Below are 26127 nucleotides of genomic sequence, written 5' to 3' on the forward strand. Positions count from 1 at the left end.
TTTTTTAGTGGCGCATACAATCGAAAAAATTATACCATTCCTCTACAACTATTTTTACGCTCCGTGAACGGAAGGCTTCAGTTATGTCCCTGGTATAGCCTGCCTGTTAGTCTCATGGGCGTTTGGTTTACTGGGCTGCTGAAGCAAGTAGCTGCTTTTCTGACCACATCCTGTTCTCCCCTCAGGAGCAACTCAAGTATGAATCTGAAGAGAAGACCAGTAAGGGAGCATGGGAGAAGAAGATGACCAGCACCCAGAAGAGGTAAGCGAGAAAGAGACGCTGATGGGAAATGTAGTTTTAATGTAGTTTCTCTGCCTGCTCTTTTACGGTGTATCACACTATCATCCAAACTCCAAAAAGTCAGATAGCAAGCACACACACATTAACCAGAGAAAAAAGCACTGAACTTTTCAATCATGCAGATCCCATTCTTACCCACTGACTGCTAGCTTGGTGCTCTCCATGGCAACGTGACTCTGCTCAACTCTCTCATGCTACCCTTACCCCCCCCACCCCCCCCCCCCCCACACACACACACACACACACACATCCACCTCCAACCATTCACTGTGCGTCCTTCCCTCAAACCCACAGCCTTATGCAGAGGCTGGATGGCAAATCCAAGGACATCTCAAAGATTGCGGCGGACATCACGCAGAACGTGTCCCTGAGGCAGGGCATGGAGCGCAAGAAGGTCATCCTGCACATCCGCGGCCTCTACAAGACCGACCTCAGCGCCAGCCGACACTGGCAGGAGCTCGTGCAGCAGCTCACCCATGACCGGTGCGTGCAGACACAGACACTACAGGCCACACTCAAATGACTCCGTTGTTTAATGTGTACAACAAACAATGTAGTCAGTGTGTTTATATATATATATATATATATATATATATATATATATATATATATATATATATATATATATATATATATGTATATATGTATATATATGTGTGTGTGTGTGCATTTCAGGGCGGTGTGGTACGACCAGGTGTCCTATCCCACCTCGTGGCAGCTGGACCCCACCGAGGGCCCCAACCGGGAGCGGCGGCGGCTGCAGCGCTGTTACCTCACCATCCCCAACAAGTACCTGCTCAAGGACCGGCAGAAGCTGGAGAGTAAGACACGCACGCACCACACACACACACACACACACACACACACACACATACGCATATATGCATATATGCAGACATACAGATAGTCAAACTCACGCAGTCAAACTCACACACACACACCAAACACTCTTTTTTTTACACCTCACTCACTGCTCTTTTTCATGCGTGTATGTGCATTATGTACTGTATGGTTCTCTTTGTCTTATGGTTTCTCTCTCTCTTTCTCGTTATGACATCTGACGTGTGTGGTGTGTGTCTCTCAGATGCAGTGAGGCCGCCACTGGCGTTTCTGGCGGAGGATAAGACCCACTCCTCATTCTCCTCTACAGTGAAGGACAAGGCCACCAGTGAACCCATCAGGTACGCTGCTGCTGTGTGTGTGCGTGTGTGTGATTGTGTTCACTAACATTTCCCTCAGACAAGATAAATGTCAGGCCAATCAATGACAAGAGGGTAAGACGAAAACAAAACTTATTGTGATAAACAGTAGCAGCAACACCTGCAAACATCAAAAAATGCAGTTGGAAAAATGCAGACACTTATTTACAGCCAAGGTAGACCCACATCCATTGTTTTCTGACTGTTGATGCTGTTTATTGTCTGTTTGTAAAGTTTAGATGAAGTAGGAAGTAACGTTAGTAATCTCTGATTAATGTGATTGGTTAGGCTGGACAAAGTTAGCACTCGTCACGATGCAAGTGTTGGAAAGGAATCCCAATCATGTCGAGTCACCAGACTCTATTGACTTTGTGAATGAGTTTGGATTTTCCGGGCTAATGATTTGTGGCCATTTGTGACTGAGAGTGTGTGTGTGTGTGTTAGAGTGCGGTTCGGGCCGCAAATTTCTGTCCGAACCCGACAGGTATTTTCATTTTTATGCCCGACGCAGATGATGCCTCAGTTTTTCCCATGCTAGTGATTAAACGTTCACGTTTGTGGATAGATTGTCTTTTTAGCCCATTAAACGGAACAAACAACAAATGGAATTGTCTACAGAATCAGATGAGCGTGCATGAACGCAGGTCACACACAGTGCACATTAACACAAGGCCCAAGCAAGCATACCCTATTGAAATAGAATTCTAGTCTTACCATTGACGAAAAGTCTTGAAATGACCTGCAACAGTCTTTGAAACTACAGTGCCTCTGTCACTGATCCATATGCAGCATCGACGTTAATTGGGGCAACTCGAGGAATTCCTCATCCAGTTGAACGAGGCGACCTCATAGCCTACCTGTAACCTATGTCTTTACCACAGTATGTAACGCAAATAATCTTGAAATCTCCTGATAGGCTAACAACTTTTTTTTAACATCACCCAAGACATGCCACCTGAAGTGCACATGCGATGTCACGGCTAAATAAACAAATCTTGCACACAGAAAGAAAGCTGTTAGGTCTTTTTTACATTTTACTTTATTCTCAAAAAACAAACGTTTTTCATCATGTAAAGCAGACCTGTTGGTTACCCAACATAATAAGCAATTTTAAATGTAAAGCTTCCAATGCATATCGCCCCCATGTGTCCGAACCCGAACTTAACTCGACTATAATTTCTAAATATTTGTCCGAACCCGACCCGACCAGTCGGGACCCGTCGGGCTCGGGTCAGGTAGCCACACTCTAGTGTGTGTGTGTGGTAAATTGTGTGTAATGGGGTATGATTTGTGGCCATTTGTGTGTAAAACTGAGACTGTGTGTGTGTCCAGGTTTACCAGGAGGTGCATCAGTGTTGCTCCATCCAGAGAAACAGTGGGAGAGCTTCTACTGGGTGAGGTTACTCTGCTCAGTATTCATGGATCTGCATCACTCTCTTCTCAGTTCCTTCCCTCTCTCTGTCTAACATACACACACACACACACACACACACACACACACACACACACACACACACACACACACACACACACACACACACACACACACACACACACAGAGGAACACACACATAATAGCTCTCTCCCATGCTTTCATCTCCACAGCCAAGTTTAATCACTGTCCCTCATACACACACGCACAAATACCCTTATTCACCCTTAATATCTATCTGTCTCTCTTGCTTACACACACACACACACACACAAACACTCTCTCTCTTTCTTTCTTTCTCTTTATCTCTCTCTCTTCCACTCCCAAACCTACATCAACACTCCTCCTCATAATCATCCATCCCACAGGGCCCTTCACATCCTGTCTGCACACTAATTCTTTCTGTGTGTGTGTGCGTGTGTGTGTGTGTCTCTGTCTGTCCACGTCCACAGGGAAGACTGGGATGTACTTTGTAGAGGATAACGCAGCTGAGGCCCATGACATTCAAGTAAGCTCAATACTCCCATTTGTGCTCTTAAATCACGTGTGTGTGTATTGTTCTGGCTCTCTCTGTGTCTCAGCCCTGGGCATACACGCCCTTTTTACATGGTAATTCCTTTAATTCCTTCCAATTATTCTGTGTGTGCTGTGTATCGCTGTAGTTCAGCATCAACAAGCCCAACTCTTTGGCACCATGTTAAGAGTGCAAGTCACCCTGTTGGACAGGAGGGGTGACACTTTTACGAGACAACAATGTGTGTGTCTGTGTAAGCGGAGGGCATGTACACCCCTTTGCAGGGTGTGGGTGTGTCTAAGTTTGCTTATTTACCCAGACGGTGGCAGTGTGGTAGTGTGTGTGTCTGTCTCTGTGCTCACAAGCCTTGTGTGTGTGTGTGTGTGTGTGTGTGTGTGTGTGGCTTGATGGTCTTTTGGGCCCCCACAGTCAACTTCAAGGCAGCGCTGCCACCATTGACTTCAAGGCACCTAACCCTAACCCTATCCCTAACCATAACCCTTGACTAACCCCCATTGCTGCCTTGAAGTCGACGGTGGGGGCCCAAAAGACCTTAGATTGTGTGTGTGTGTGTGTGTGTGTGTGTCTCATGTATATTTACCCATACTGTTCTTCTCCGTGGCAGACGCTGCACGGCGAGACGGAGCTGTCCTCGTTTTCGTGGACGTATGAGGAAGTGAAGGAGGTGCACAAACGCTGGTGGCAGCTGAGGGACAACGCCACCGAGATCTTCCTCACCAACGGCCGCACCCTGCTGCTGGCCTTCGACAACACCAAGGCAAGCACCTCACCTATTTTTACCTATAATTGTTCGTTCAAAAAGACTACACATGACCGGACCCTGCTGCTGACAAGCACCTCACTTGGAGAGACCTGCAGAGTATACAGAACCTAAGTATTTAGAACCTTTTTGAAAATCACAAATACCTGTCCAAATAAAGGCCAAAAAAAAGATTACCCCTCCTCCCGGCACCTCCTTCTTTCTGTTCAGTGTAGCTGCACCTCCATTTCCAAACCCAGTCTTAATAAAGCAAGATAAGAAGGAGGAAATAATACCACGCCTTTGCTTTGAAGCAAATGGTTCTTTCAGGAAATTAAAATATGACAACAGGGCTCTGGCTAGAATGAAAAATGCTGCTTCAGAAGGAGGCACAATAACATCCATCCTTGAGTGAGTTATGAATGTCAAAATTTAACTAAAAGTTGCTGAAGTAAAGTTTACTGTACAGTTTAAAGTTTATGCTGCTGTGGAGCACGAAATCCATCCACATTTCACCATTCTTTCGTCATCCTCCCCATATATCTATCTGATTTTTTTGTGTGCATCGTGTTCCAGAACTATCTCCTAGCTCCAGACTCAGTAGGTGTAAGGGTTTTATTTGAGGAGATATATTGCTGAACACATCGAGGAGATAATTGAGGAGATATGTAGCTGAACTGGTACCATACATCTTTGTAAAAAGTTTGTATAATTTGTGCGTCTACCTTTTAAAAATTGTATATTTTACACTTGCCTAAAGATGTTACTGCTTGTTGTCATGTGAGGTGAAAAATAAACCTGTTTTAGTAGCACAATGGAAATCCACTGATAATAGAAACAATTTAGTTTGTTGGTCATTTTTAAAGGTCATTTAAAAATTACAAAGCGACATGGACTTGCATGGAAATCAAACCCGGGTCAACATTACCGCTGCGGGTGTGGTGGTCACATTACCGCTGGTTCACTACACCATCATTTATTTATTTATTTATTTATTAATGAATTAATGAATTAATTAACTAATTATTGACCAACTCTAACCATCTCCCCTGTATTCACTCCTCTCTCCCTGCAGTTCCGTGACGACGTGTACCACACCATTCTGACGTCGGACCTGCCCAACCTGCTGGAGTACGGCAACATCTCTGCACTCACTCATCTCTGGGGTTCGGGCCAGATCACCAACTTCGAGTACCTGACACACCTGAACAAGCACGCTGGACGCTCCTTCAATGACCTCATGCAGTACCCCGTCTTCCCCTTCATCCTGCGTGACTACACCAGCGAGACCCTCGACCTGCACGATTCTAACATCTACAGGTGTGCCACACACACACACACACACACACACACACACACACACCAGCGAGACCCTCGACCTGCACGATTCTAACATCTACAGGTGTGCCACACATGCGCGCACACACACACACACACACACACACACACACACACACACACACACACACACACTACACCAGTGAGATCTCGACCTGCACAATTCTAACATCTACAGGTGTGCCACACACACACACACACACACACACACACACACACACACACACACACACACACACTACATCAGTGAGATCTCGACCTGCACGATTCTAACATCTACAGGTGTGCCACACACACACGCACGCATTGAACTCTCACTTGCCTTCCAGTCCCATTTGAATGGAAGCTACAGAGTGCTGTGTGGGTGAGGAGTACTGACTCAATTACAAGCTTAAATATATGGACACAGTGTACCGCGAGCACAAGTCGTCCTTATGGTCTAACTGATGGAATATTCAGAATGATCTCTGTGTGCTGAATAGTTACAGCTACACAAAAGTAAAGATGGGTTTGCGGAGTGCGTGTCATCACGCTTTTAAAAAAGAAATATTTGTTTATTTTGATATTATTTACCGTTCAGAGTATGTCTGATTAATGTCAGGGTCAGTGAAAACGTGCTGTGGCGCTTTTCTCTCAGAGTGGATCATGCCCATTAGGCAGCATGTGATCACGACCTGACGTAATAATCAATACCCTCTGTCTATCCGAGGAAGAACTGTCTGTGTGCGTGTGCTAGAGACTAGCGAAGGATGTTTCCATGCTTATGGTTTCAATTTTCTTTGTTTTTATTCATGATTGAGGTGAGTGGGTGGTTCTTAAGGCCCGTAGGACTCAAAGTGGTGAACACATTTGATGTTTGATTTTTTTTTTTTTGGTTTCTTTTGCACAGCAACAGTGTGAGAGCTGTGGTTTTAATAGACATGACGAGTGAATCTCTTCAGGTCTGCGTAGACTATTGATGTGCTGCCCCAAGAGAGAATCTAACTAAACATGAAGACAGCCAGATAGACAGACAGCCAGCCAGCCAGACAGACAGCCAGACAGACAGCCAGACAGACAGCCAGCCAGCCAGACAGACAGCCAGCCAGACAGCCAGCCAGACAGCCAGACAGCCAGCCAGCCAGACACACAGACACAGACAGTCCTGTAACCAGATTGCCAGACTGTCCTGCCTTCTCTGATTTCTGGGTTGAAGGAGGGATTATTACATGATGGATCAGATATCATGTGTTCTCTCTTCTACAGGAACCTCAGCAAGCCAATAGCCGTGCAGTCAAAGGAGAAGGAGGATCGCTATGTGGATAATTATAAGGTAATGACTGCTTGTTTGTGTGTGTGTGTGTTACCACACAAGTCATTTGAACTGTGTGATGTCTGTTGCAGGACCTGAGAATAGATGCATGCATTTCTATTTGCATGTTCTAGTGTCCATGGATTTTCTGCATGTTCTTGTGTCCATGGAAGGTCTATGACTAAGGAGTTGTGTGTGTGTGTGTGTGTGCGCACGCCTGTGTGTGTGTGCACCTATATGTGCGTGTGTGTGTCCTCTCCTGCAGTACCTGGAGGAGGAGTTTAAGAAGGGTGCCCGTGAGGACGACCCCATGCCCCCAGTGCAGCCCTACCACTACGGCTCCCACTACTCCAACAGTGGCACCGTCCTCCACTTCCTCGTCAGGATGCCCCCCTTCACCAAGATGTTCCTGGCCTACCAAGGTAACCCCATCCTGCTCCTGACTCCCACCTTCATGGCTATTAAAAATTCATTGGCGTCCAGCGTTATAAAGATGGCAAGCATATTTTGTTGTTAAATAACCAAGTTTAGGTTGCGGCTTGAAACAGACTAATCATTCAGATCACAAATAACCAGTTTACATGATCAATTTTATAATCTGCTCTTTATAGTCTGCTAAGAAATTTAAACATAAACAAATGTGACCTCACATTAAAGAAAGTGAAAGAAAGTGAAACCTGATTTGGATCTGGGTGGTCATCTTGGAGATGTAGTAACGCTCTTTGAATAAGTTGGAGCAATAGTTGGCAAGCTGTGCGAGAGGCATGCACAGGTGGACAGACGGACCTGATTATAATTCCATACAGGCTAATAAAGTGTCAAGTATGTATTTGACTTTTTAAGTAGATGTTGTACATTTTGATAGCCAGCGTTGGTGTTTGTGTATAATAAAATACCTACGGTTAGTGCTGGGCCCATATTTGTGTTTGGTGCAGTCCAGTGTTGGTGTTTGTGTGTAATAAAATAGCTACGTTGGCTAGTGTTCAGTCCATGTTGGTGTTTGTGTAATAAAATAGCTACATCTGCTAGTGCTCGGTCCAGTGTTGGTGTAATAAAATTGCTACGGGCGGCTGCTCGTGCTCAGCCTAGCAGCTGTGTTTATCTCCTCACCTTTGCACATGAAAGCCCAGATCACATACGGTAAATGTCCCATTTCTGCCAGCCTAGGCGCTTACGTAACCACTGGACTACTTTACTGCCCTAAAAACCCCGAGTTGCTTCACCCCATGGGTGTGTGTGCGTGTGTGTGTGTGTGTGTGTGTGTGTACATGTGTGTGCGCATGTGTTTGAGTGATGTTTGCCCTCTAGTTAATGCCACACTGGGTTCAAATTTGCCCAAATTAAATTACATGGGAAACTAATAGGAAATGCTTCAGTTTTATAGTTTTAGAGTCTACTATTTAACAGGCAGGCAGCTATTTGCATGGAAGAGGTTGTAAATATTTAAGAACACCTGTCTGGCTGGAAAGAGGATGGTCTTCAGACAGGAGCTTGAGGACCTCATGAGGGCCTTCAACACACAAGATGGGTGGGGGATCCGATCCTTTGTCATCTGATTCTTTTTCCCAATTCACCTCTATATCTCCCTCCCCTCTCCATCTCTTTCTCGTTTTCTCCCATCTGCTCTTTCCCTTTCTCTAGCTCTCTTTCTAAAGTTTAATAAAGGAGTGTTGACCTTCTCCCTCTCTCCCCGCGAGAGCTGCTGTTGAGGTTCTGGCTGTGGGTCTAGAGTAAACAGGTTTTGTTTCTCTGTGTTTGGGCTCACACAGATCAGAGCTTCGATATTCCCGACCGCACATTTCACTCAATGAACACAACATGGAGGCTGTCCTCCTACGAGTCCATGACGGATGTCAAAGAGCTCATCCCCGAGTTCTTCTATCTGCCAGAGTTCCTGGTCAACAGAGAAGGTAAGAGCAGGACTGAGCTTAATATATCTGATATACACATATTTGAAGTGTGTTTGCTTTCAAATAGCACAGCTCATCTTTGTGAAATGTTGAACATGATGCCATGGTGTTGCTTGCCATTTTCAATTAATGTTACAGTAATATTGATTCTGTTGTTTGCTGCACGTTGTTTGATTTCTCATTAATACCACTTACTAATTCTGTTTCTTGTAGGAGCTCAGTTCAAAACATCAAACAAGCAACAACAAACAAAAACAAACTGTTTACTTCTCTTCCATTCTCTCTCTCTCTCTCTCTCTCTCTCTCTCTCTCTCTCTCTCTCTCTTTCCCTCCACTCCTCCCCCAGGCTTTGACTTTGGTGTGCGTCAGAACAGCGAGCGGGTCAACCACGTGAACCTGCCGCCGTGGGCCCGGAATGACCCACGCCTCTTCGTCCTCATCCACCGGCAGGCTCTGGAGTCGGACCAGGTGTCCCAGACATTGTGCCAGTGGATCGACCTGGTGTTCGGCCTCAAGCAGAAGGGCAAGGCCGCCGTGCATGCCATCAACGTCTTCCACCCCGCGGTCAGTCAACCTCCTGCTCTAATTGCTGTACAGGATGCTTTTGCAGGTCTAAAGGTGTGGGGTTATAAATAGACTATTGGACATTATTGGATAGACCCCTGCAGTTTCCGCTGCATATGAGTCCAGGCTAGTGCAAATAATAAAGATCTTTATAGACATACCTAGAGGGTAAAGAGCAGTGTAGACTGTTTCTGTAAGTAGAGCGTACCCTAGTGGTAAAATAACAGTTTTGTTTGTTTTTATATGTAATCGATACCCTGGTGGTAACAGAATAGTTTTGTTTATTTTTATATGTAGGGAGCAGTACCCTGGTGGTTAAAGGCCGGTGTTTTGTAAGTTGTTGGTAGAATTTTACAGCCATCTGATAATGGAATACCAGCTAAAGGAAAATGCAGCTCAGTGAGAGAATGAATACGTTTGAAGGCATTCACACTGACCTGCTTTTTTCATCTCTGAAACACAAGTCTTCCAAAGTGTTAAAGAGTCAAAAATTGATTGTGTACATTTTGTTGCTATGATATGTTATATTCAGCTAAATAGCTATCTCCCTGTCTTAGCTAAGGCCGGCAGCTAAGCAACGACCCATTGTTTAAACCATAGGTTCTCAAAGTGCGGCCCGGGGGCCAATGGCGGCCCGCGGAAACATTTCTGGCGGCCCGCGATAACATCTGATAAAATCTGTAAAACTGTTAAAACTGTACAACTGTACTGTGTGCTTTGAAAAGAATGAATCTCTGTTTAGTGGTGTTTAGTGGCCGTCAGGTTTTCCTGTGGTGCTTTGGTAGCTGGAATTGGCCCTGAATAAGGCCTATGCTGATAAGAAGCAAGGCATCCTGAGACTGTTTGTTCTAAATAAGTTTGTACTTGAAATGGACTGTAACCAGAACTGTTATATCCCAAATTTGTCTGTTGAGGGTAGAGAACCCCAGGGATTGTGTGTGCATTGCAATTTTTCTTAATATTTTCACAAGTTTTGCCAGGTTTAGCCTCAGTTATGAATTAAAATGTGTTTAATGCAATAAATATAAACTGTAGAGATGCAACCTGGTCATTAAAATGATTACAAATGGGATTTTCTTTCCAGGTTTTTTTTTTTCTCCGCCCGCCTTTGGCGGCCCCCAGTTCAATGTTGGGTTCCTGAATTGGCCCTCAGCAATGAAAACTTTGAGAACCCCTGGTTTAAACAAAAACGCAAAATCAAAAGTTAGAATATTTTTAACTTTCATCGGCTTTTATAAATGCGAGGCACGTTGCAACAGTCAGTCGCCAGTTTCCATAGGGAAACAATTGAATTTGAGCGCCTGGAGGTGATAGTCTTGTCAGTCTGAACCCTTTGTCCTACTGATTCAGGGGGTCAGGATTTGAAGGGTTAGCTTCAGCCAGTTAGCATGGCATTTGGCCGCCGACATATTTGAAAACATGGCGTTACATGGTTGCAACTTCCGGCACCAGTTTGCACATGCTGATTGGTAGATGACAGCTCATGCACGAGTTTAGTGTTGGGCACGAGCGTCCTCGCGCGTCCATGTTGGTTTGCATTTCTGGAAGACGACAAATAAAACAACTAACTACTTAGATTAAGCTACTGATATTTGACTTAATGCCTACATGGTTTATACCGGACTTTGTCGTTAATAAAAGAAAAATGTAAATGTTGTCATATTAGGCTATTATTTGCCTTATGTGTGGGTTGACAAGGTAACTGACTATGACCATACATTTTAGCAGATGCAATGACCTATATTCAATTATTTTAGCAAGGCACAGGCTGTAGTTCCTACCTGTAGTCCATGACAACGCAACGTCTGGATGTAACCTATGTCTCCCCAAGTGATTTAAAACGAAACAAATGTCAATGACTTATTTAGTTATTGACATGATTAGGCTATATGCATTTGATCTAAATGGCCAGGCTGCCAGTCGAGGCAAAAGCCAAATATCCAACAACAGTTGCAGACTCTTGCCTGCTCGAACCACAATACCCGAGGGATGTGCGCTTCTATCGCTAAGTTTAACTTGCGTTGGCTTCATTTTGTCTGCCTGCAAATGTAGCCTAGGTTTAACCGGGTTTAACAAGCTGCAAATTCACGCTGGGTGCAGCAAATATTTCAGCTATCCACAAGTTTCTTACATCCCATATGTCTACTTAATTTTAGTAATTTTCGTTGGATAGCCTATTGCGTAATACAACCTGTCCAAATATAGCATTTAGGGTTCATTATTTGTGTAGCCTAAAGTGACTCAATATTGATTCGCATTGTTTATTATCACATATGAACATCACATTAAATAACCTATACCAATAATAATAATAATAATAATAATAATAAAAAAAATACCACCATTCCCAAAATGTTATCCCAACCAATGAAATAAATTTGCGCATATAACGAGGTGAAGCGCATTCCCGAACAACTTCTTTTCCTCTGAAGGAATGTCCAATCTTCATCAACGACATACCTGGTACCTTACGTTGTCTCCGTCTGTAACATGGAATCTAATAGGCTAATTCTAGCTGGTGCCGGAAACGAACACCCAGGAAATGCCATTTTTGTAAAATGGCTGCGGTCAATTTCAAATTTTTTTGGCTGAAGTAGCTAGCCTAGCATGGTCAATTGAAATGAATGGGGGCGGGACTTAGTCACTCTCTCCAGTTATATATAATACCTCCATGTACTGATTGCAGATAGTTAACTGACTTGGTCCTTCCTGTGCCCCACTCTTTCCCTTGCAGACGTACTTTGGCATGGACGTGTCGGCGGTGGAGGACCCAGTGCAGCGGCGGGCGCTGGAGACCATGATCAAGACCTACGGGCAGACGCCTCGGCAGCTGTTCAGCACGTCGCACATCAGCCGCGCGGCGCCCAAGCTCCTGATGGAGGGAGAGCTGCCCGCCGCCATGGGCCTGCTCGTCCAGCTCGCCTTCAGGGAGAACCGCGAGCAACCCAAAGAGATCACACACCCGGTACGGACACACACACACACACTCATTATATACAGGGTGCGATTTGTAGGGGGGGATGGGGGATGGGGGGGGGGGGATTTCACCCCCTCTGGTCTTGATATCCTCCCCTCTGCTTAATTATTTTAATCGCTGGGGGGGACAACATTTAGCCCCCTCTGCGCAACATATTGATTAATGCTATTTCATTTAAGTAAAGCGCTGCAACGTGAGAACAGTCTAGTAGGCTAGCCTACATAATAATCTGACATCAGAAACGCACCGTCACTGTCAGCACTCATGCTGCTGACACAGTGGCTGGTGATAACTGGTTAATTTGGCCTTGATCGTGCAGGACATTTCAGAATGTCGACGGTGTAATCAATCATAAATGGCTAGTTTCAATGGAAAAGTTAACCGGACAAATGAAAGAAAACAAGATTCAGTGAAGCATATCGTCATATTTTAGAACCTTCAAAATCAGAAAACTGATGCAACTGAGGACAACTCCACGTAGAGTAGAACATAGTCCTATTGTCCGAAGGAACTTACATTAAGTGAGGAGATATTTGCTGAATGTCACAAAAAGTGTTACATATTAGAAATTGCTTGGCATCGCTTATTCAATGGCTCTCTACCGAAACACCTGTAGTTTGCGGAGGACGAACGAGAAAGCACTCATTTGATAAATCAGCCAGTAGGCAAGGCCTAGTAGACAAATAACTTTCAGAAATAATCTGTACTGCAAAAACGAATGTTAGTGGGTATTTAAACTATCTAGCGGGTGTTTTAACAGCTGCAAGAAATAGAAGCTTCATATGGTCATGGCCCATATGTTCTGGTTCGTAAATTATTATGACCGCCGCGCAGCGAAGCGGCGGTCATATAGGTTTAGTCAGATTTTTTTTTTTTTTTCTTTTTTCTTTTTCTTTTTTTTTTCTTTTTCGCATGCCCAAATTTCCGTCAATGATTCCCGGGACACTGAAAGACCGGGGTACACGAAACTTGGTGGACATGTAACCCCACATGGATAGCATGGAACCATCGTTTTTCGTTTTGATCTGTAGCCCCCCCGCTGAATTGGACCCCCCGAAAGGAGGGTAGGGCAGACACAGTTTTCTGTGAATATCTCGAAAACCGTAGGGTTTAGGAGGACCATTTTTTTTTGTATGTTGATCTCAAGGGGCCATGTCAACCCATTCCATAACCACTCATTTCATGTATAGCGCCACCTAGTTAAACACAAAAAAGTAAAAATGAGGTGGTGTAATTGAAGGTATCTGTGACCTAACATAGTCAAAACTGCACGAAATTGGAAGTGTAGGATCATTATGACACCCTCTGTATGCACGCCAAGTTTTGTGTACTTTCGTTCATGGGGGGCCTTACAATAAAATAATTTATGTGTACATTTAGTGACGTACACCAACAAGGATTCCCGGGACACTGAAAGACCGGGGTACACAAAACTTGGTGGGCATGTACCCCCACATGGATAGCATGGAACCGTCATTTTTCGTTTTCATCTGCAGCCCCCCCGCTGGACTGGACCCCCCGAAAGGAGGGTAGGGCAGACACAGTTCTCTGTGAATCTTTTATGGTATGTTGGTCTCAAGGGCCCACATCAACCTGGCTCATAATCACTCATTTGTGATTTGCATGCCTTACAATAAAATAATTTATGTGTACATTTAGTGACGTACACCAACAAGGATTCCCGGGACACTGAAAGACCGGGGTACACAAAACTTGGTGGGCATGTACCCCCACATGGATAGCATGGAACCGTCATTTTTCGTTTTCATCTGCAGCCCCCCCCGCTGGACTGGACCCCCCGAAAGGAGGGTAGGGCAGACACAGTTCTCTGTGAATCTTTTATGGTATGTTGGTCTCAAGGGCCCACATCAACCTGGCTCATAATCACTCATTTGTGATTTGCATGCCTTACAATAAAATAATTTATGTGTACATTTAGTGACGTACACCAACAAGGATTCCCGGGACACTGAAAGACCGGGGTACACAAAACTTGGTGGGCATGTACCCCCACATGGATAGCATGGAACCGTCATTTTTCGTTTTCATCTGCAGCCCCCCCGCTGGACTGGACAACCCGAAAGGAGGGTAGGGCAGACACAGTTCTCTGTGAATCTTTTATGGTATGTTGGTCTCAAGGGCCCACATCAACCTGGCTCATAATCACTCATTTGTGATTTGCCCCCACCCCCCACCCCCCCGGTAAAAAATGAAAATCAGTAGGATTAAAAGAAAGCCAAAATAAATATTCATCATCATCATCATGGCTGCATTTTCAGTATTGGCGAGAAGTAGTCGTTTGTCCACTAGATGGCGCATCGTTGCAGTGAGACGTAATTTTGTTGGAAGTTAAAAGTGGGTTGGAAAAAACAATGGACGCTTCATACAAGGACTGTAATTTACCGCAGCGAACATCTAATAAGGATAGGACGATGTTCACATGAAGTGTAATTCCCATTTCTTCTTGAAGCCGAAATAAATCTGAGGATGTTTATCGGACATGCTTGGTTTTTACTGCAGGTACGTTAATCTTGTAATATCAATAAGGACCTAGGTAATGTTACCGTTAGCGTTGGTTGAGTGATGGAGGCATTTGATTTATTGCATTTGTAGAAAACTATAAATGCGGTTATACCAAGCAAATGTATAGCAGCACTGTTTGTATCTTTCGACTGTCATTTATTGCACGTGCTACAAAATCATTCTGTGCAATGGAAGATTTACCAACGTTACACCGGTCTGATACAGTTTTGCCTATACATGCGTGAGACTGAGACGCCTGTTTATTTTGTTTTAAGTGCGTGAAGGGTGTGAGAGGGGAGTCGATGTGCTTTGATTACAGCTTGGTAGTTGTAGTCTGTGAAATTAAAAAGCACGTGTGTGTGAAGTATCCAAACAATGACACCTTCATTTCATTATGGCTGCTTTAGCAAAACACCTTAAGCTACTGTGTAGTGGGTCCCATTTAGAAGTGGCTACTTCATTCGCGCTTTCCTTGACTCATGGAGCTGCGTGAATGTTATTACAACTTTTCGCCACGATATGACAGTTTAAGTCCGCTTGATACTGTAAGGCGTAAGCCATTGGTTTCCAAAGGAGATTTTATTTGTGTCGCCAGCATAGCCTATTGACAATTTATGTTGTAAATAGGCCTACCTTATAATCCTACCTGTAGCTTAGGGAAGCTAACAGCTTTCTATTAGGATCTAGTTTGTTAGTTACCGTTTTGTCATAACTCCCTGATGCATTTTTGCATTTAGAATAGCCAGAGCGTGTATATCTCAGTCGGAAAATTAAACAATATCGGGTGCCTATGGACTAGGCTGGGTGAACCCAGCCTGATCTGCCCGCTATTTATTTTTTGATTTCTTAAAAGATTGAGCTTGGTCTGATGAAAGCCAGACTAGCCATGGACCTCAGTTAAACAATGCAAGGGAACATGAATCAGCCTATATTTGCACTAACAATAACGGACAAAAGCTCTTCAACTTTGGCCCGTTAAAATGTGTATGAACAGTCTAGCGACGCATTTCATCAAGGCCCATTTGGACATGTCAGTTATTTGCACCACTGGTTAGATGTAAAACAGCATTTCGTTTCAGACTAGGCTAGCTGTTGAAAACGGCATGGAACTGACAGAGATGTTTTTGTTTAAAAATAAAATAAAAAATAAATAAATAAATAACATTATGCTGATACCTTTTGCTTTTCCCAAATACAATGTAGCCTACAGGTGTAAGTGACCTTTCATCAATCCAGTTGCAATGGATGAACTGTGATGAACTGCCCTACTTGTGATTGTTTAGAGATTTTAAAGGTTTTATAACAATTCTACATCTTCTTTGGCTATTCTACAATCTATTCACCTTTTCAGCACCAGTAGGGTACTTTCTGTGCAGCCGCACACACACACTCATGCCAAACAAGCATACACAAAAGTTTCAAGAGTGGGGGATGGAGTAAAATATGGAGACAAAAAGTGTGATTTATTTTCGCGGAACAGATGTACAGGACTGAGCGGCGGTCATATTTTGTACCGCTATGCGGTACATCTAGTTTTATAAAACTTCAAGTTGCCCTATAACTTCACTCTCCAAACTCTTCACTGCACTGTAACCAATTAACTGACAGTATGATAGTAGGCTATTTATTTTCTAATGGCTACAATAAACACATTTATTTTTTCAACTTATGCAATATTACACACTTGGCTACTGAACGCAAATCTGCAGGAGAGAGAATGCACGTAGCCTACGCAGCGATTAGCCTACAAAATCGCTATTTGGTTACCAACAAACACTGTTAGCCAATTCACTAACTCAAGACTTCAGTGCCATAATATACAACGTTTTTTTACACAACAAATACAGAAAGGATGGAGGCAGCAAAGGTAGAGGAGTCATTTCAGATGGGGCAAGAACAAGCTGAATTTGTATGGTTGTCAAAACGTAGATCTACCCTGCATTAGAGTAGCTGATCATCATACTGAAAGAGCACACTCGCTGTATTTTTTTGGGGGGGGGTTACAAACTTATTCAAAATCATCCCCCCCTCTGTTTTTCTTTTTTTTTTTTTTTTTTTCACAAATTGCACCCTGATTATACACACAGAGACACACACATTCACACGCACACATATACAGTACACACACACACAGACACTCAGACTCACATACACATACACACACACACACACACACACTCATACGCATACTCACACTCACATGCTCTGTCTGACTGACTGACTGACTAACTGACTATCTTTCTACCTGTCTGTTTGTCTGTATACTTATCTGTCTGTCTGTCTGTCTGTCTGTCTGTCTGTCTGTCTGTCTGCCTGCCTGCTTGTCGCTTCCTCAGAGTCCGTTGCCGTGGGTGAAGGGTCTGAAGTGGGGGGAGTACGTGGGCTCCCCGAGTGCGCCGGACCCGGTGGTTTGCTTCAGCCAGCCGCACGGCGAGAGGTTCGGCTCCCTGCTCGCCCTGCCGACCCGGGCTATCTGCGGCCTCTCCCGCAACTTCTGCCTCATGATGATCTACAGCAAGGAGCAGGGTGAGATGTGCACACACACACACACACACACACACACACACACACACACTCAGGCTCAAAGAGTAACAAGTATTCATATGTGCATACAGAAACACGCACACACACACACACACATTCAAGCACATAGACTAATAATCTCTCCAACTAACAGACGCACCAGACACACATGAGAGGGAGAGCGAGAGCTGTGCGGTGGCGACTGGAGGCTGAAACACACACACACACACACACACACACACACACACACAGACACATTGATTTCTGCACCCCGCTGACAGGTCTCTCAGAGGTAAACACAGACCTCCTAATTTCTGTCAGACTACACTGATCAGGAGCAGATGCTTACAGATGAGGAACACAAACACACAGCCCCCCCACAAACACACACACACACACAGATACTGTACATACACATACACAAACACACATATGCTCATTGCTCACATTCACATGTACTGTAGACACACACACATATATATGCAAAGGCACATGACATATTCAAAGGCTGTCTGCAATCCTATGTGCACACACGCACACACACACACACACACACACAGGCTAACCTCATCTGGTCCTTCTAGGCGTGAGGAGCATGCACAGCACAGATATCCAGTGGTCGGCCATCTTGAGCTGGGGCTATGCTGACAACATGCTGCGTCTGAAGAGCAAGCAGAGCGAGCCGCCCATCAACTTCATCCAGTGCTCCCCACTGCACCAGGTGAGACGCACACACATTTGATTTCTTTATTTGAATCCGCCAATCAAATTTCTTACAGAAAGGATTCAAATATTCTCACAGATGACACAGCTTTGACATTCAAGGGTACATAAAGCATCGCTTACGCCACACAGCAAGGCTGCCTATCACAGCTGATATGGAGCAGAATTTTGCCAGCTGTTTAGACTTTCCTTTTGGTAGCCTGCCAGTCTTAGTCCACTAACAGTCAGTTTGTGGACATGTCCCAGGCTGCCAAATATCAATGCCACAAACTTACATGCATAGCCTAGATCACTGATCTTTGCCAGGAGGGATTGGTATTTTTTTCACACACACACACACACACACACACACACACACACACACACACACACACACACACACACACACACACACACACACACACACACACACACACACACACACACACACACACACACACTATGAACATGTACACACACTTCAGTGCCCCTCCCACACTAGTGGTGTGTTGTGGGGTTGGTTTGAGGGCCGACGCCTCTGCTTCAGAAGGAGAGGGCCACAGAGTACAGAGTTGCTGCAGCTCCACCCTGATGGTGTCCTCCCACTCCATTGATAAGACCCAAGTAGTTTCATTCCTATGAGGGCAGTGGCGCAAAAAGTGGGTATGCGCTATATGGTATTTTCTATATGTAGCTACTGCTGTCCATTTCTAAATCATTTCAACATTTTCTCAATGTTCTATAACATTTTAGAGGACTAACAGGCTAGAGTAGGCGCCCTATCTCATAAGATTCCATCATTTTGACATAGAAGAGGGAGTGGGGGCGCCATCAGTGCTGAGCGAGCAGATAGGCCTACGAGTAGTGAGTTGCCGTCTATTGAAAAGGATGGATACAGCAAAAAAAAAGCTGTTGGCGGCTAAAAATAGAAAAATAAGGGAAGGGAAGGGAAATGGGCATGTCAAGGGATGCAGCAGCAGTTAAATAAGTGGACGGTGAAAGGCAACAGGTAGGATTTAAAGTGATGACGTCTATGCTTGGAGGCTTGCAAATATGAATGTTAACAGACTAACTAGCATTTGTTAAGCATAATGCCGATTGAAACATAGCCTATTCCATTCAGATAGCTAGGTGGCTACCATGCTCATACTGCACTTTTAATGGCCAACTGCAAACAGAAATGTCACGCTAGCAGCAACTCATTACATGTTTCCATATCCTAACAAGGCTCCTTGTTATAACTTAATATTGTGTTGTCAATGTGGTGCAAACAAACAAGGCTAGAGTAGGCCTATCAGCCTTATCCATTGTGAACAATAGCTGGCAAAAGGAGGTTATGAGGACCGTTTAGACTCTCTTAAAGTGACAATGCACCATTTATCAATACTTATCAAGTATAACATCAAGTTAAACATCAAATTGGCAGCATTTCTTTTAAAAACATATCCAATACACACTAATACACACTAATGCACATAGTGTAAATTGGCCTTTTGTTTTGCTTTAGTTGTTTTTTTGTTTTTTTTTGTGGGGGGGGGGGCAATATTGTTGCTGCATGGGTAGCAGCGTATGAGGGATATCCATTGATAAGACCCAAGTAGTTTCATTCCTATGAGGGATATCCATTGATAATACCCAAGTAGTTTCATTCCTATGAGGGATATCCATTTAAAAGTAACAGTAGTCTAGTCTGACACGTACTCTGAGCACTTATGAATCACTTTTTCCCTATTGTTTTCATTATTTTGCTCTTTTGATCTCTCTCTCTCTCTCTCTCTCTCTCTCTCTCTCTCTCTCTCTCTCTCTCTCTCTCTCTCAATGTCTGTTTTCTACAGGTGACCAGCTGTGCCTGGGTATCGGACGGGTGCCAGCTGTTCACGGGCAGCAAGTGCGGAGTCATTATCGCCTACAGCAACCGCTTCACCGCCACCACGGTAGGTTGCCGTGGCAACACCGGCTCCCCTGCCCCCTACTCCCTCCTCTCTAACAACCCACCTACCCACCCGCCCACGTCTATTATGGCTCCCTGCAACTCCATGCATTTCTATTTATCTATCGCTCTCTCTCCCTATCTCTCACTCAGACTCTCATTCCCTCTTTCTCCTTCTCTCTTTCACTCACATACACTCTCTCTCCCTCCTCTTTTTCTCTCTCTCTCTCGCTCTTTCTCTCTCCTTCTCTTTTGTCTCTCTCCCTTTCCCTCTTTCCCTCACTCTTTCTTTTGCTGTATCTCTCTCCTCTCTTTCTCTCTCTTACTCTTTATCACCTTCTCTTCTCCCCTTCTCTCTCTCTCTACTGGAGGACTTGAGGCTGTGTGTGTAGTGGCCTCATTAGTCATTTCTCCCAGTTGCCCTAGAAACACATTTCCCTCCCTCAGCCCACAGGTGGCTCTGTGTCTGACAAACACACCAGAAAAACAGACTCACCACTACACACACACACACACACACACACGCACACACCATACACACACCCTTTCTAGCACTCTTTTCCATACACACACACTCACCATACTCACACCCTTTCTAGCACTCATTCACACACACACACTCACACACACACACACACACACACACACCATACACACACCCTTTCTAGCACTCATTTCCATACACACTCCTTCTCTCACATAAACACACACACACACACACACATTCTTTCACACAAACACACACACACACACACACACACTCCTTCTCTCACATAAACACACATACTGCTCTCAGTTTCCTGCAGCCCTCTGACCTCCACATGTCTTGACCCATGCACATCTCTGCATCTCTTGACCCATGCACACCTCCACATGTGTTGACCCATGCACATCTCTGCATCTCTTTCTGTCTTGACCCATGCACACCTCCACATGTGTTGACCCATGCACATCTCTGCATCTCTTTCTGTCTCTCAGTCAGACCAGTCTGTATTCCAACTATTCTTTCGTTTGTTCTTTCCTTCTCTCATCTATTGCTTACCTTTATCTCCCTCTAATTCTCTCTACCATCTTTTTGTCTCGCCTCTTTCTCTTCTCTTCTCTCTTTCTCTCCCTCTCTCTCTCTCATCTCTTCCTCTCATTCTGGTTCTCTCCTGCTTGCTCAGTTCCTATTGAGGATGTACTGCTGCATGATTCATCCACAGAGGCTTTCTGAGACTGTAGGATTCCTACAGGAGACCTGTTCAAGATCTCTGCGTGTGTGCGTGCCTGCCTAGATAGCATCTGTTGAATTTCCTCAGCTGTTGCATGGTGAAATGCAGCAGTGTTTCCACAGACGTTTCTCCCCCATCGCCCTCCCCAGTCTCATCCCCATGTCCGTACCTGTGCTGCTGGTAGCTCAGGAGGTAGAAGAGGCGCCCAGTAATTGGGAGGTTGCTGGTTCGAGCTCATCTCCTCCTGACCCTGCCGAAGAGTCCTTGAGCTAGACACTAAGGGCCAGATGTACGTACATTTGCGAATGTAGCGTTATCAGCGCCATGGCCAACCTGCAGAAACCACACGCTGTGATTCTTCAGTTTATGTGGTATTTATCAAACCTGCAGTTCATCGGGTAATCACCGCCTATCTCCGCCCCCCTACCGCAATTTGCGAACGTTCACAACTGAACGGCATACTTCAATACTACAATCACAAGCACAGTTGAATAAAGTTAACAGATGACGACATTAAAAGGAATCAAACGTTTAGCGATCATGAAATAATACAATACATGATAAGATGTCAACTAGCAGGAAGATAATGAAGAGCAGTAGTTCCACTCAAACTACTTGTGCACGTAGGCTATGGAAGATTGGTCAATTCTAGCAAGTAGGAAAGTTTAAGTGGATGACGTGAAAGTAAGACATTCGGAAGGCCAACGAAAGTTAAGGTTGCTTTTGATATAGTCCAAAGACGCAAACTGGTGCTCTGAATAGCAATTCTGTTGTCTTGAAAGTTTCTCTTATTGACGCATTTAACCGCAATTTGGATTAACACCTGCTTTTATAAGGCGGAAATATTTCACCGCGACATGCTTTTTCATGGGTAGTTTTTGTACATACAGGGGAATACCTAATTAGGTGCATTTTACGCTTCTCCTCCCATCTTTTTACACAAAACTCTTTCCTCCTCCTATGAATGCATATGCATGACACAGAAAAGCACAATTTGCCATTCTCAGCTCTCGCGTCAGGCAGTCAGCGCTTTTACCTCATTGCGGCCTATTTGTACATGTCACGCCATGTTTTTACGCACACATTGCGAAAACAAATATGCCTGAAGTGGGCGCAAAAGCGTTAGTACTGTACATCTGGCCTTGAAACCTCAAACTGCTTTCGATGTGCTGGTTGGCGCCTTGCATGGCAGCCTCCACCGTGGGTGTATGAATGCGTTAGAGAACTATAGGCGGGTCAATATATGAAAAAAAAAACACCTAACCTCAAGAAAAAATTGATACAAAAGGTTTTTCAACTGATTATGATACCTTTAGATGTACTTAATAACATATTAAAAATCTAGTAAAATCTGACACCAGTAAAGGGATCATTTTCAAGATGGCGTCCAAGATGGCCACCAGAAGCTAATTTGGGATATCAGCATTATTCAGCCTAGGAAAGTGTTTTTCGTGTTTAATCAGATTTAGAGGTCACTGATTCATATATGTCAGTCTAAAGTATCAGTTCATCATTTTCAAAGACTTGTCATTTTTAAGATGGCATCAAAGATGGCCACCAGAAGCTAATTTTGGCTATATCTGAAGCATTTTTCAGCCTAGGAAAGTTTTTTTTTTTTTGTGTGTTTAATCAGATTTAGAGGTCACTGAATCATGTCACACAATCCTTCATTAAATCATGCCACCCTAAAAAGATGGTTGTGGCGTAACAAGAGGTCATGAATGAATTATAATCTATTGAATTGTAATTAGTCCCTCCTTTTCCACAACTTTCCAACCATGCTGCTAATTCAGTCTACTTAAAGCATAGAGAACGATAGACATCATTTCATTCTCCTTTTTTTCACGACTTTCTGTCAGTTCAGTCACATACATACGACAGACTATTAGGGCCACACATGAAGAAAACAAATATTTTTGCCATGATGAGAAGCCAAACCCAACATGTTGTTTAAAGTCGACATGTCAACATTAAAGGAAAATTCCGGTATTTAGCACTTTGAGTCCCTTTTCTGGTTTGTTTTGGATGAACTAGAGTGGTGGACACCGAAATTTTGACGATTGGTCCTGTCTCGACTTTTCTAACTCGTTTTTAATTGCCTTTGACTAGTCAGAGTGGCTGCCTACAGGCATGCTCAAACATGTACTAATGAGATACAAACGCAGTCTATTGACTATTTACCTGTTCACCTGACGTATTGTTCGGTGGCCTAGAGCAGGGGTTTTCAACTGATTGTGAACCAGGGACTACCATTCTGACTAATTACACAACCCACGGACCACCACTGAATAAATATACTGATTCTCACATTGAAACTACATTACTGAATTCATGGTCACAGACCACTTGCAAAGTCCTCACGAACCAAAGTGGGCCGCGGACCACTGGTTGAAAACCCCTGGCCTAGAGTGTAGAGCCCCTCTTGCACACAGCCCCTTTCTTTCAAATGTATGGCTTCACTAAATCTCAAACTCCTCTGTGACTGTGCAAAACCTGTGTCTGCCTGTGACTGTGCTAGAAAGCCATGTTTTAGAGCCTGTGAGATGAGATATAAAACTCTGATAAACTGTGTGTGTGTGTGTGTGTGTGTGTGTGTGTGTGTGTGCATGCGTGCGTGCGCCACTCTAGCCATCGGAGATTGAGGTGGAGTCGCAGGTTCACCTGTACGGCCACACGGACGAGGTGACTGGTCTGTTTGTCTGCAAGCCTTACAGCGTCCTCATCAGCGTCAGCCGAGACGGCACCTGCATCCTCTGGGACCTCAACAGGTGTGTGTGTGTGGGGGGGGGATGAACAATTAGTTCAGTCCGGGTTCGATTCCCAAATCCGCTGTTGCGAGTCTGTGTTTGGATAAAAGCGTCTTCTAAATACAAACTTTAGTAAACGTTGTTGTTGACCCCATTGTTGTTGTTTATGGTGTTGCGTTCTCCCTTCCTCCAGACTGTGTTATGTCCAGAGCCTCACTGGTCACAAAAGCCCTGTCAATGCTGTTTCCGCCAGTGAGACTACAGGTGATATAGCCACAGTGTGTGACTCAGGTGAGTGTCCCTTCTGTTAAAATGTTTATTTACACACAAAATCTATGTACACTGCAGCACTGCAGTTGTTATGACTGTACGCTCTGGGTCCGCGTGTATGTGTGAGTGTTCAGATTTTAAATGATGCATGCATAATTTTGTGCATCTCTGTTCTGCTTATAAATTAGAAACAAAAATTGTTAGTCTGTGCTCAACATCAAAACAATTGCTAATCACAGCTTGAAGTCTCTCTGGTATTGATACACAACGCTGTAGAAGTTGAGAATTTATTATGTAGCTCTCAAGAGCATTGTAGCATGTTAAATTATTTTTCTCTTTTTACTTTATTGGATCTATCCAAAAGAATTCAAATGCTTTAGACCTTGTTCTTTGTCAGTTTATGTTAAATCGTTTATGTTAATTTATGGCATAAAGACTAAATAAAGGCGCTCAGCAGAACGCAAAACTTAATTCCAGTGAAAATGCTCATTTGTAAAGCACTTGGACTTCAAACTCTGTATGAATTTTGCTTGCCCTAACTGGCCCTGCTGTCTTAAATGATCTACAAGAGTCTTGTGTTAGAGATGTTTTCTGTTGAAACATCAGCAGACGTTTCAGCAGAATATAGTGTGTGTGTGTCTTCAGTAATCCTTAAATTATGCTCAAAGATGTTTTTATGTTGTAATGTAATGTTATGTTTATGTTTTATTTTGTAATCAACTGTTTTGCTCGTTTGATTTCCCCCCAGTGGGTGGTGGTAGTGACCTGCGGCTATGGACGGTGAACGGTGATCTGATTGGCCACGTGCACTGCAGAGAGATCATCTGCTCGGTGGCCTTCTCCAACCAGCCAGAGGGGGTGTCTGTGAACGTCATCGCTGGCGGCCTGCAGAACGGAGTGGTCAGGTGAGGCGCTGTGCCCAGTTATGAATCAGGATATGACGCCTATACTGCTGCTCATATGAGGAGCTTGACTCTGGACAAAATATTCACATGTTTTTTTTTCTGTTTGTGTTATAGTATAGTTGTATGATAGTTTATTGTTTTGTTTTTTTTTTAGTTATAGTGTGGCTGTATAGCCCTTTTTCCATACGATTTTCAATCAAATTAACTCATAATTCATATGTAGCGAATGGAACACTTCTAGTGAATGTACTGTATCACAGGTAACGAATGGTACACTATTGTGAGGTGAACAACATCTTGGTGTCACAGTAACTTACATCGCTCCAACCCTTTTCCATCACATTAATGTTGAATTAACTCTCGTTAATCCACCTCTGGCGAGCAAATTAACTTAGCGTGACAAAACCAACGTTACAGCAATATAAGTCCTTTTCCATCACGTGTCGCATTAACTTTTTGATGCGCATCGTTTTTAAAAAATATATTTTTTTGATAAAAAAATGACTTATGTTTCTTATTTGTTTTGTTTTTCTGTTTGGGTTATAGTATGGCTGTATGATAGTTTACTGTTTGTATGTTTTGTCTTCACTCTCTAATCTCTCTTTGTATCTTTTTCTCATTCTCTCATCTTCTGCCCCCTGCCCCTTCTCTCTCTCTCTCTCTCTCTCTCTCTCTCTCTCTCTCTCTCTCTCTCTCTCTCTCTCTCTCTCTCTCTCTCGGTCTCTCCTCTCTCTCTGTCCCTCTCTCTCTCACACACACACACACACACACACACACACACACACACACACACACACACACACACACACACCATCCGTAGGCTGTGGAGCACGTGGGATCTGAAGCCTGTGCGAGAAATCACCTTTCCAAAGTCCAACAACCCCATCATCAGGTATCAGTGTTTACCCTTTCATGTTTTTCATTCAGCCCCATTCAGTGATGAAGTAACCTGATCCTCCTAAGCAAACACATATGAGTCACAGACATGTGGTGTTTTCCTAAAACAAACACAAATCGGAAGCCAGAT

The 26127-nt window shown here is 44.0% G+C and overlaps 1 protein-coding gene across 6 annotated transcripts in view; it reads left to right on the top strand.

The window, feature by feature from the left end:
* The window catches only part of lyst (lysosomal trafficking regulator), a 133907-nt gene that overhangs the window by 92822 nt on the left and 14958 nt on the right, over positions 1 to 26127 (top strand). For all 6 annotated transcript variants that reach the window (XR_006023359.1, XM_042065972.1, XM_042065975.1 and 3 more), the window contains 20 exons: positions 186 to 262; positions 596 to 784; positions 977 to 1122; positions 1386 to 1482; positions 2833 to 2894; positions 3385 to 3440; positions 4072 to 4224; positions 5282 to 5526; positions 6790 to 6856; positions 7101 to 7257; positions 8605 to 8745; positions 9092 to 9309; positions 12044 to 12274; positions 17146 to 17335; positions 17917 to 18053; positions 19870 to 19968; positions 23807 to 23946; positions 24119 to 24216; positions 24944 to 25100; positions 25921 to 25992. Coding sequence is in view for 5 of the 6 variants with exons in the window: in XM_042065972.1 (XP_041921906.1) it covers positions 186 to 262; positions 596 to 784; positions 977 to 1122; positions 1386 to 1482; positions 2833 to 2894; positions 3385 to 3440; positions 4072 to 4224; positions 5282 to 5526; positions 6790 to 6856; positions 7101 to 7257; positions 8605 to 8745; positions 9092 to 9309; positions 12044 to 12274; positions 17146 to 17335; positions 17917 to 18053; positions 19870 to 19968; positions 23807 to 23946; positions 24119 to 24216; positions 24944 to 25100; positions 25921 to 25992 (2732 nt within the window). In the remaining variant the exon portion in view is untranslated. The remainder of the gene's footprint in view (positions 1 to 185; positions 263 to 595; positions 785 to 976; positions 1123 to 1385; positions 1483 to 2832; positions 2895 to 3384; positions 3441 to 4071; positions 4225 to 5281; positions 5527 to 6789; positions 6857 to 7100; positions 7258 to 8604; positions 8746 to 9091; positions 9310 to 12043; positions 12275 to 17145; positions 17336 to 17916; positions 18054 to 19869; positions 19969 to 23806; positions 23947 to 24118; positions 24217 to 24943; positions 25101 to 25920; positions 25993 to 26127) is intronic.

This window comes from Alosa sapidissima, chromosome 16 (assembly GCF_018492685.1).
Source record: "Alosa sapidissima isolate fAloSap1 chromosome 16, fAloSap1.pri, whole genome shotgun sequence".
In the NCBI taxonomy this organism is placed as follows: domain Eukaryota; kingdom Metazoa; phylum Chordata; class Actinopteri; order Clupeiformes; family Clupeidae; genus Alosa; species Alosa sapidissima.